The sequence below is a fragment of the Colius striatus genome, chromosome 19 (assembly GCF_028858725.1).
Source record: "Colius striatus isolate bColStr4 chromosome 19, bColStr4.1.hap1, whole genome shotgun sequence".
Taxonomy (NCBI): Eukaryota; Metazoa; Chordata; class Aves; order Coliiformes; family Coliidae; genus Colius; species Colius striatus.
This window is the reverse complement of record NC_084777.1, coordinates 4,852,744-4,865,086: the sequence shown is the minus strand read 5'-3', so window position 1 is coordinate 4,865,086 and position 12,343 is coordinate 4,852,744. Positions and strand designations below refer to the sequence as shown.

The window sequence follows — 12,343 nt, the reverse complement described above, 5'->3', positions numbered from 1 at the left end:
TTCCATGTTTAGTCTTTTTTATGCATAGTGTGATTAGAAGATTAATTGAAAAATCACTAGTGAAGATTGGGATTAAACAGCACCTTGAAATGCCATGATAAACTGCTTTTAAAATCAGTGGAGGATTTCACACAGCTCTGAAAGGTTTCAATTATTTATGTGTTTGGTCTGTGTAGCTAAATCCAGACTAATGAGGTACAATTGTCGTGTATAAATCTAAAGCACAAAACCCCCTCCCTTAATGTCTGGAGGAAGCAGTAACCTCAAAGGACTAGGAGATAGCAACCTTTCAAGACACAGCATTTATGCTCTCAGGAACAGTTTCTTCTTCTTTTTCCTTAAAATTCTCACCTTATGTGAAAGCTGTTCCCTGGTTAGGAAGAATCCAGCTTAACATAAAGATTACTTGCCAGAAGACTTAGACTAGCAGGCTCACATGGCTGATCATTATTGCTCTTGAAACATCAGGCAAACCTTAGACTGTGAAAGTCTTGCCTCTACAACAAAGGCTACAAACTGATTTCTATGTGCACATGAAGTTGTGCAGTCTGGGGCTGAAACTTTGTGTGTCTTTTGTTTTTCTTAAAGATGGTTTATTTGGCAATGTCTCCAACTATTCTGAAGTCTCAAAGAATCTCACAGGCACTCCCTTCCTCTTCTTCCCCTCTCCTTCCAATCATTTATACATTCTTAAAATATGCATACTGCTTACCAGTGCCTTTGAAGATGATGTTTTTCTCTGGTAAATGGAATGATTGTGTTTAAAAGTGTTATAATACCTAGACCTCTACGTCAAACACCTTCACAAGCCATGGTATGATATCAACAGTTCAAAGATGAAAATGGTTGAGATGACAGTTGGTCAACTAACTCTGGACAAACAATATGGTTGTAAAATATTTTTAAACAAAATAAGCATTATCTGAACCCTTTGGTATTGTGGTAAACCACACTGCTGCAAGGGAGCAACTCCAAATCTAACCTGGGATAAGCTCAGAGTTAGAAATCACAAGCTCTGAAGGAACCTCCCTCTTCTGGGGGAGGTGCTCTTCACACTGCCCATCCTGCAACACCTTCCACTGAATGACTTGTGGCTGAAAACAGCAAAAGCTTTTGTAGCAGTCAGGGCCAGATGGAAAGTGCCATATTGGCAACATCAACTGAGACAGATGGGAAAGAGGGAAAACCTGCCTAGAAGAAAAAATTATAAACCCATCACATAGTCACATACAAAAATACTTTAAAAACAATCTTTTTGATCTCTTATCCAAGGAAAACATGCATACCACTGGTTCAGCACAGGGCTGCTATCTTGTAGCAACAATAATATCCTTGATTTAGAGAGAAACTACAAGGTGGAGTTCACTAAATTAATACTGTGTGTAAAACAGGCTTCTTTTAGTTACAATCCTTCTACCCCACCTTATTCCTTATCAGTCACATCCAAGATAATTTACCCACTTTCCTAACCGTGTCTGTATCTTGAAAAGCATCATCTATTTTCTGACACTTACTATATGCAAAGTGAGGCTCCAAGAGAATGGAAAAAGGGTTCAAATAAGGAAGTAAAGGCTGACATTTTTAATAGCAAAAGAGTTAAAAGTCAGCTTAAGTGGAAATGCAAAAGCTTCCACGACTTACAGCTTCTTAAAACTGCACTGATGAATTCAATTCTTTTCTGAAATACATTGTTCCACTTGGTAAATCCAACAAGTGCAGATTAAATGTTTTCATGCCAACTGTTTATTTTAACCTCTGACTCAGTTAATCTCTTGCAAATTTGGGACTGTTCAAAGGAAGTTAATAAAGGGATGTTAGTCGATTAATTAAAACTAAACATAATCACAACTGTAGTTACTATAGAGAAATTAACAGAAGCTTTGAAAAAAACAGGTAAAAAGATCTAACCATCAGAGTGTTTTAAAAGTCAGCAAACTCTAAAACCAATATAAAATCTAAGGAACAGCCCTAATGTTGACTTATATTGACTCAACAATTTTGTTTTGACAAATTACCTGATTTTCAGATTCATTTTACAGTTGGATTGGAAACAAGAAAGATTCTCAAATGTACACTATATCCAAGCCTCTTGTAATGGCCTATGTGAGAAAGGAAAAATTAAGAGGATGTGCCATGAGAAGTGAGAGATGGAAAAGGCTGATCTGGTTGCAGTTCTTCACCTGTGAATACAGTATATTTTATAGTTTTATTTAAAATTTGGGAAAAGATGTGACTTCTCCTTTCGCCTTAATAGAGAAAAATCTGCATCCAGCTGCCACACTGGACTCTGCTTCCATGTGGCTGTCATAGTACATGTCTTTAAAGCTCTTCCTCTAAGTACAACAGCTGCCTCTGGAAATTGATGTGAACAATAGGTTCTTCTGGAATGAAATCTTGCTTGGTCAGGCAGAAATAAGTCAAATATATTGGACTTGTTTATCTCTAATCCAGCCTTTACTGCTCATTTACTTCAAAGGCAAATTCTTGACTTCATCATATAACAGAAATCCACTGATCCAAGAACAATCTGAACAAATTTAAATCATATTGGTTTCCTTCTTTTCTTCCACCATTTTTTACGTCTTAATTACCATATTTGTGACTCATTCATTGCCAAGACTGCTGAAAACCACAGAGAATATGAGTTTGCATTCATATTTCTGCAATCACATTTAACAATAGAAGTAGCAGATCTTTCATTTAAAGGTGAAATTCTTTTTATCACTCATTTGCCTAAGAGCAAGAAGGATCCTACATTGCTTCTACAAATGAAGCACAGCATGTTTCTGAAAAAAAACCCTTCAGTAACCTGCATTTTATGATCAGTAATTAAACCCCATAAGAAATCCATCTCGAGGAGTTAAATAATCCAACTTACCAGAAGCATTGCTGAGGTTCCATTTGGCCGGGAGAGCTGGATAGACATTTCAGGGAACATCCTATCAATGCGATTGATCACATCATCAACATACCTACCAAACAAATGAAAACAGCAGAATTAACACACTCTCTCTGTGCCACAGACTCATGATTCATATTGCTTTCAAACAATGTCCACGGGATTTTCCTGAATTAGTTTCTCTTTAATATCTGCACATTCTCCAAAAATGCCTGCAAGTATAATTTGAAAAGTTACTGATAAAAGGAAACATACCAAAACTCCATGTAAGTTGAAAATTAACTATGCTACCCTTAAAAACATGCACTCACTGAATTTTCAGTCCAAATCTGTCAGCCTCAAAGTCTTGCCATTGTACTTCTATACTTTTGCCTCAGGGAGTCGAAGGATCCATTACCAAAATTACCCCTCCAGTGTAAGAATTCACAGTTGGTCAACTCCTTACTCTCATTTTGATAAACTAAACAGAGGTTTGGTCAAAAGTCTTCAGACTACTCCTAGGGATTTTTTTTTTTTCCCAAGTCTAATTTATTTTGTGCACTGGTGACTCAAATTGGCTAGTACATTCCAGGAGTTTCTCTGGGGTGGTCAAACATGGGATAAAATAAACACCTTTTCTGCTTATGCAGGCAAAGTCTAACTACGTACAGTTGTCTTGGTTCCCTGGTATCGTAATAAGAGCTGACGTCCATTAACAGTAAAAACTTCCTTTCAGAGACCTTGTTTCCCAGGACACGTGGCCCCATCCCATGAGCATGACTCTCATTCTTCAGCCATTCCTCTGGATGAATTAAAACACACAGTATTTGCTTTAGCTGAGGTTATGCAACCGTCTGTATCAGCTGTGCACTCATCTGTCCTCTGATACTACTTTCAGATCTCCTGAAGTACACAGAAGGAGGGAGGGACACTGCTGCCCTGTTGTCATATGCGTCTACAAACTCTACAACTTTATCAGATCCAGGAATTACTTTATTGTATAACTGTTTTCATGCCAGCACACATCCTTCTCTGAAAAAAACATGTTGGAAAAAGTGCTTGCCCCAGGTTAACAGTAAAACTGAAAAACTGAATTGTTTCCTTTTAACTAACTTAAATAAAGGCAGAAATTCATGGTCTTCAAAGTTATTCTTATCAATGTTAATTGCTAAACTCTGCCCTGAAAACTAAGAAGGTTTCCCCATGTTCCAATTGCTATTTTGCAAGGGATTAAAAATCATCTGGAAAGAAAAAATAATTAAAAAGAAAAATCAAGAAAGCAACATTTCTACAGTTGGTAAAGTCAGACCACTTTTAAAAGTAACAAAAGAATGGAATTAGTTATGACAATTTTGCATACAAATCTTAATCCCCACTTCTCTTTGTGCAGAGAAAAGTTTCTGCATTCACTTGACTGGCTCATTAACAGCTTGCTTGCTGATAAGCAAAGTCAAAACACCCATAAGCCAAGAACTTCCTTAGCTCAGTGAAAGAGAAGGGTAAGACAGTGCTTCAGGATGAGTAAGCTACCCATTGACAGCACGCACCTAATTTTAAGCATTACTGAATCCCACACTTTTTTTTATACATCACGAGAGTTTAGACTGGCTTGTAAATGCAATTTACTCCAGGCCCTGCAAATAAATCCAGCTATTGCTTATGTGTGAATAGAGATGACTGATGGTGAAACACCCAAGGAGAGATTTTTCTTGAGGTGCTTCTTGATTAGTATGTGATTAGGAACTTACAACCTTGCACATTATGATGCTGATTATTGCACTAACTGAAATTTTCCTATTTGCCAAGCTTTGGGCAACAATAAGTTAAAAACAAATAATATATGAAGTTGCATGAAACAAGCCACTGGTACAGTCCATATGCATTAAGGAAGGAAAATTTGAGGAATTTAAAATCATATAAACAATAGTTGGACTTGGGCATTTAATCTGCTTAGGTTCTTCCGAAAAACCCCAGTGGGCATGTACATTTATCCTTTGAAAATGTGATCCAGGCTAGCTGGAGGTAATCAATTCGTCAACTCTTTCTTAGCCATGATTGTTTTTTAAATGTAAAACTTGTCTTGACCACATACCTTAAAATTTGACTGTCCCCTTACACCACCTGAGCAGTATAAGACAGAACAAGGAATTCACAAGGAGCTTGTGAAGCGTCTTCCCTTTAAGTGAAATCGCACATACAGCAAAATAGACATCCTCTAAATTTATTAACCAGATTCAGAAGCTACTTAAAGATGTGTTACTAAGATATTTTAGGCTTAGAAGTTTGTTAATTTTGTATCACTCTCTGGAGGTCAGTTGACAAAAAAAGAAAATTAAACCCCCACACTTAAGGAAATTCAATGTTTTACTTTGGCAAGGCTCATCAGCTCTGTCAGGACCATCCACCCAGTTCGCCTTGTCATTGCCTTCTCAGTCAAGAGGGTGTCAGAAAACTCAAGACCAATATGGTAAAACTACATTGATGTATATATCATTGTTTTGCCCCTTTGCCTTTTTTCAAATAGTCATTAGGGTTTCCCAAGGACTCATCAGAACAGAAGGGAATCTTCAATGTGTATAGAATTACTAAATTAGCCTGGCGACACAGCAGCCTCAAATATAAAATGACAAACAACCTAATCTAAGGCAAAATTCTTCTATAGATATGCCCTTCAGAGAGGACATCTGGTAAAACATCTTGTGAAGGAATGGATATGATAAATCAGATGCAGCAAAGTAAAGTAGAAGTGTAACTGGTGACGACTTCAGAGAAAACCGAAGAACATGTGATAAAGACAAGATAAAGTGCACTCCTAAGGCTGTCTGAAAAGGGTCAGAGAAAAAGCTGCTGTCTGGAACTTATTTTGCAGAACTAAATACATTCATTTAGTGTCAAAATAAGCAGAATCACAACTTACACATCTCTGTCCAATGAGTTTTAGCTCGAAAATGTGATAGTTCCTATTTATATTACAGAATTTCTTCCCCAGTCTCAGAGAAGTGTAGCACTTGAGGATGGAGAACTCTAATTTTACTTTGCCAATAAGCACTTCTAACTTTTAATGTACTTACACACATCTCAGTTTTCTCCTGCTTACAAAAGATACTGGTTGGAATGAGCACTTACAAACGCAGGAGCAACAAGGCAAAGCAGGGAAAAGCAAATGGATTTGTTCAAATATTTGGCATATCATAAGAAAATAAATTTCTCAGCTTCTCCTCTTGTCCTAGAACAGGCATTGTTCCACCTACAAAGGGTTGAATAGTGTCTAGACAAACTCCCTTCCCATAGCTTCTCTAACCTGCAAAGGATGCTCAGACAGGTCTGAAGACAGACAGCAAATGACTGCACAAGATCATGCCCAGTAATATCCATATTTAATTGCAGCACAGTATTTAAACTCTTTAAAGACAGAATTTCACCTTATTCTTCTAGGCCTCAAGAGACAATATGAGAACATCTTGTAATTGCAACATCTCATTCTAGTCAAAAAAGCTTCAAATCACTGACAGCTACATCCTAATCCAGATATGTAGACATTCTTGTCAGAGAAGAACAAGACTCAACTAACAGGACTTCCGATCATTAAATCATATCAAATACTAAAGCAATTTTGCTAATGTAATTTTACTGGTTACAGGGAGGATTTTTCAAGAAGCTTTAATGGCACCTTCGTACCAGCTTCCCTCTCCCATTTTTTTTTCTCTTCTTTCTTTCCTTCATGACACAGAATCCTGATTTTTAAGGAGGTTTTAAGATTCTATTTTTGACAGAAAATCTTTCTTTAAAAAAAAAAAAAAAAGATAATAGTATCATTCAGGGATAGGCATTTGACTGTGCAACAGAAGCAGTCAGCAACATGAGCCCTGATATCAGATGCTTGCCAAGGCTGCAACACTATCAATTGTTATTTTTATTTTAATGTAGCAGAATACTTTTTTCCTACAAATACTCTATATTAGTACTGCAAAAGTCAAACCACAACAATCTACTTCACATTAGCAAAGAAAATTAGAATGAATTAAAAATGTTTTACTCCAAATGAAGTCTCATTACAAACATGCACAAAAATCAACATTAGGATAAAGCAAGTGAGAGATTCTTTGAAAAATCCCTCTGTCATTTTGCCAATGGAATACACAAAAATCCTTTAGTCCGTAGCAGAGGAACAATGCCTGGAATGGACAGAAAACACTTTTGAAGCCAGTTAGAAAATACTGTTTGAGGGACTCATTAGTTATGCAAAACACTAAATGAGAATTTTCATACTAAAACATAAAGTTGACAAGGTAGAAATAATTCAGGAACCACCTTTAGAGATAAATGATCTTGTAAAATTGCTTTGATTCACACAAAAGGCCACCCAAAAGACAGTATAGTACAGAAAAGTAATTCATTATAAATACCTTTCAATTCCACACTGGACAGATGGTTTAGTTCTGTTCTGTGACCTCTCCCTCTCTCTTTTTTTTCTTTTTTAGCTGGATTAGATCCAGCTATCCAATGTTAGTGTGATGTTTAACAGCTTAGACAAGATTTAAATAGCATTTGTCGCACACAGTGTTTAACTTGCATGCTGTTCATTTTTTCCACTCAATACAATAATTTAAGAAACACAATATAGATACTTTATTTCTGAGGAGGTCTTTTGGAAAAAAAAATTGCTTAATGATCTTGGGGAGACACAGAGAAAAAAAAAATCACACATTTGTAATATAAAAGAGCATAATCTCTCCTAACACACTTGGTGGAAAATACCACATACGAGATGAAGAGAAACTCTATGATTCTGTTAACTCCTGATTCACAATGTTCCGGTCAGCAACTGGGGAAACTCTCATCACTCACTCACTAGTACAGTATTTACTTGCTCCCAATATTTAGATTTTTTTTTTGCTTTCAGCTACTATTCTCAACACAGCTAATAATTTCCAGTATTTTCAAAGCATGGTCTGGCCCTGCAGACTCTTGCCACCACATGTAGTGTTTGCTAATGAAGGCTTTGGTGCACAGAGTTTGCCTGCACTCTACCAAGACCTAGCTATATTTGGCAGAACTAGACTCAATATAAACTTAGAGCTTTTAGAGTTGCAGGACTTAAAATATTATAGATTTGATAGACTAAATAGTTTTCAGGCAACCTGACTAGAGAAATATTATACCTTAAAACACACAAGGTAGTCACAGTTCTAGTGTGATTTATTAATTAATGAAATGAAGTTTTAATTTGATTCAGCTACCTGCTGAGCAAGTCACTGCAGGTAGCAAAATCAAGTTGATGGAAGGCTTTTCAGAAGCATCAATTAACAATAGTTATTGTAACAGTGACCTCTGCCAGCTTTTGTAAGATGACACTTCCTGCTTGGATAGGCAAGGAAGAGCATGAAAAGAAATTCAACAACTGTCACACTAAGAAAGTGACTTAAAGTCTCAATATTTCTGTTACTGCTGTCAAACCTTTATTCAAGATATTATACCAGAAAGATGTTTCCTCTTTCAAACCAATGATTTCTAAGTACTATGAGGGCAGATGGAGCAACTCTGAGTCTCTTACTCTTAAGCTATGCACAGTTCTTCAGTCTTGAGGCTACAAGACATGATCAGTGTGAGGGAATTTCAGCACTTGAGTGTCTTAGTAACATGAATCCACAGGTGTGGACTGTAAGGAACAAATTTGCTAAGATACCTTGGACAAAGGTCCTAAGGAATAAATTTGCTAAGACTCATGCTCAACTCCACTCCACCATCCAGAGGAACAGCAAGACAACACTGAAAGATTCAACTCCAAACCTGAAAGGAGGCAGCTTTCCATTTATTGAGGCAAGTTTGCTTGATTTCAACTTTACTACGGATGTTATTTTGGTCATAGAGGAATTACGTTTTATTACTGAGTGGATGCAAAAGATTAAGTTATGTGCCTAAATAGTCTAGAGTGTTTACATATAAACACAGGGTGGTCTGCTTCAAAAGCATATGCACATATAGCTGTGTCAAACACTTAACCATCTGCACTTCTCACTCATAAAAGGCCAAACCTGGTACAGCACTTAAGGATGCATGTGAAGTCTTTTGGACAGTTCTCTAGAAGCCAAGGCGGAGTGTTTAAGGGTTGGATTTACAAAGACATTTAGAAACCTGAGGCTGTGATTCAACAATTTTCAGTCTTCAGCAGCAATAGTGACATAAGGCACTGACACATCCCCTCCCGCACACTGCAGCATACAGCCCCCTCAACTGTGCTGTGCTGGAAGAGCTGGATCACACAGCTGATCTGGCTTTAAAAAAAACCCCACATAAAAATGAAGAAAAAATGTATTAGTTTAAACCTAAACTGGTTTCATGATTCAGCTCCATGTGTGGCTGCACATACTATGTCCCAGTACAATTCCTGGGCCAGCAATAGTACACTAGGGTCATTCTATTACAACGGGATACTTGTATTGTTTATACGACAAACAATTCTGAATTCTTCACTGCTACTTTGAATCCAGTGATGAGTGACATGGTGTAAATCTGCAAGGAATCTCCTCAAAGGAACAAGATGACAGTGATGCTACAAATGCATGCAGGTTCTCACGCTGAATGCTTATGAAATGCAAACCTGCCCCTAAATCAGTCTCTGGCCATCTGCACATTTATGCTAAGTATGAACACCTCTTTAATGCACTCTGAAAACACACATGTCAGTGCATAGTTTGGTTTTTAAGACAGAGCAAAAAGATCTCTGTTCAGAGTACCAAATTCCAGTGCACCACCTTAAAAAGCATAACTTAAAGTTTTCCTTATTAAAAATCACAAATACAGACCTTGCAGTCAAATTCCCACAGATTTACTATATTGTTGAAATAGCTTTCTTAGTACTTCTGTGGAACACTCTTCAAAATACCTTTAATTCACAGCAGTAATCAAGAGAGGAATATGGATATTAGAATGTGTGAAAGCTGGTTAACAAAACAAGCATGCATCTACTTCAGTCATCACCAGGATCTTGTCTGAGCCTGTTACTAGTCTGTGTTTTATGGAAAACATTAACTCCTTTAATACAAACCTCGAGAGGAAAACAGCCCTCCCTAACTGTGCAGCATCAGTAATAGAATTTCAGAGGCAATACTTCACAGCACATATGAATTGTTTATATTCCATTTCTTCATGAAACTAGATGTTGCTCCACATCCCAGCAATAAAGGCTAACAACAGTAATTTTCAGGGACCTGGATGAGAATTAGAATTAGTACATCAGTGTTTATCTATAAAGATGGTTCTTGAATTACTCCTGACTTGTCAAGTAATTTGTGCCCCACCTGTGAGTCTCAATTTGCACACACATACATGGTTTCATACATTAAAGCTTTGCCAAAAGTCCTCAGGAAAAAGAGATCCAGCCAGCCTTGTAGGAAATAATACAAATTAAAATAAATCTTTTTCACAACCAACATACAGTTCTCCCAGACAGGGTTTCAAAAGTGGATTATCTCCACCCTCTCTACCCAGTGCTGTTCTGCAGAGTTTGAGGTTGCTTGAGTCTGTGCTATAAGGTGAAACAGCTCCCCTGCACTCACTAGTCAATCATGCAGCGAGGGAGAGAGGATTAAACTGCGACAAGCTGATATTCAGCAAACACCAGACGGTGCTTTGACAAAGGTCTCAAAATAATGCATCAAGTTCAGTCCTGCTTCTAGAGAAGACAACAGGCTGGGCTGGTGGGCTGAAAACCAGCCCAGCCAGACTCCCAAAGTAAACGGGGTTCCCTGCAGATGGGAAAGGTCCCGTTGTGTGGGCTGACCGCCTGATGGGATCCTGATACTGCACATAACTCCACGTTGATCATTCCTGAATTCAGCCTTTTAAAGCTAGAATTCAGTGGTTTAGAACATTACTTTCAGCTCTGCTACTGAAGGATTACTTCATTGAATTCATATGAAGAATTACTTCAACGGCAAAGTCTTCTCACTTACTTACCTTGTACTTTATTTCTCTCTTAACAGAGCAGAAATTACAGTACTTATGTCCTTTTATGAAAAGCAACAGATGATGCATGATACCCATTATGTATTCTATACCAATCAAAAGCAGCGAGATTTTACCTTTGAGTGGAGAAATTGATGAATAGGAAATAGAGTATGTTGTGCACAGACCTTTCTGTATGCTATGCTTGACCATATGACAAGCACTGCTGGAAGGCAGAGAACTTAGTGATCACTTATGTTAGGCACATCAAGTCCTAGAACTTAGTGAAGACAGCACAAATTCCAGAGCATGGGAATTCTCTCTCTGGAGAATGGCTAACGTATCAACATGGGAGAGCAGAACAGATCATTTCACAAGACAGATTTTGTGGCAGTTCAGTTACCCAAGCCTTGACATTCTCTGCTTTTAAAAATGTGTCTCCTACTTAAGTCTGATGATTTACAGGCACTATCATGTGGCTTTAAAACATTCTTTAAATTCGTGATGGCTCAGTACTCTGAAAACCTGTCTCACTGGAATTTCTCATCCTTACCATATGGTTCTTCTAACTTCAGTGAAAACCACAATAGCTTATCTTTGCCATGGTTGCATCTAATGCAGGCATCAGCATGCTTATCAGAGCTTGTCTTCACTAATGCATGTAGGGTGTGCTGTGCTGTTCAGTAATGACTCTGTCATAGCTAACGTTTCATGACCTGTCAGAAGTGACTCGGACTACATACTCAAATTTTATGCAAAACAGTTGAATTCCTACAGATCCAAGATAAGACACAGTGCTGTTACCTTACAATTTGCACCACACTTTTGGTGTATTTTGTAAGCAGATTTCTAAAGTTTGTAACCATGCTAACATCTAAGTGTACTTTCATACTTGTACTTTGGGGGGTTGGACTACATGATCTCTAAAGGTCCCTTCCAACCCCACCATTCTATGTTTCTATAACAACCTCCCTGAAGAAGAAAATTAGGCAAGGGGAAAAGCACAATCAAAAAAATCCAATCAGACACATGAAGGCACTAAGTATACAGTCTCTATCATTTAATTCAAATCCTCACAATGACATAATTATATTTCTAATTTCTTCCATGATAACTAAATTCTCCTGATAGAACAGATGTTGGAATACATAGGACTAGGAAATAAAGACTCAAATTTCAGGCCTCAAATACAGTCACTCAAAAATGGCATCCACTTTAAGATGTAGTGCTTTATTAAAATTATAAATTATAGTAAAAACAGACAAGTCTTAACAGCACTGGTTCTAAGGGTACTTAAGATACCTGACATCAGCCTATAAGGACACCTAAAATCAATTTATTCTTCTCTAATTAAGAGGGAAGCAAAAAGGTGAAAAAAACCCATGAAAGATGAGATACCCATCAAATGATCACTTGTACAGTCCAGTGTAATTTATTACACAAACTTTCTCCAAATAGACATTTACCAAATGCCCATTTCAAATCTGAGGTAATTTCATAATTAGTCCTGATTTTTTC

The 12,343-nt window shown here is 37.3% G+C and overlaps 1 protein-coding gene across 1 annotated transcript in view; it reads right to left on the bottom strand.

Moving 5' to 3' along the window:
• The window catches only part of MED27 (mediator complex subunit 27), an 87,065-nt gene that overhangs the window by 24,417 nt on the left and 50,305 nt on the right, over positions 1-12,343 (bottom strand). Inside the window, exon 4 of the mRNA XM_062011829.1 lies at positions 2,879-2,972. Within this exon, the coding sequence (XP_061867813.1) occupies positions 2,879-2,972 (94 nt within the window). The remainder of the gene's footprint in view (positions 1-2,878; positions 2,973-12,343) is intronic.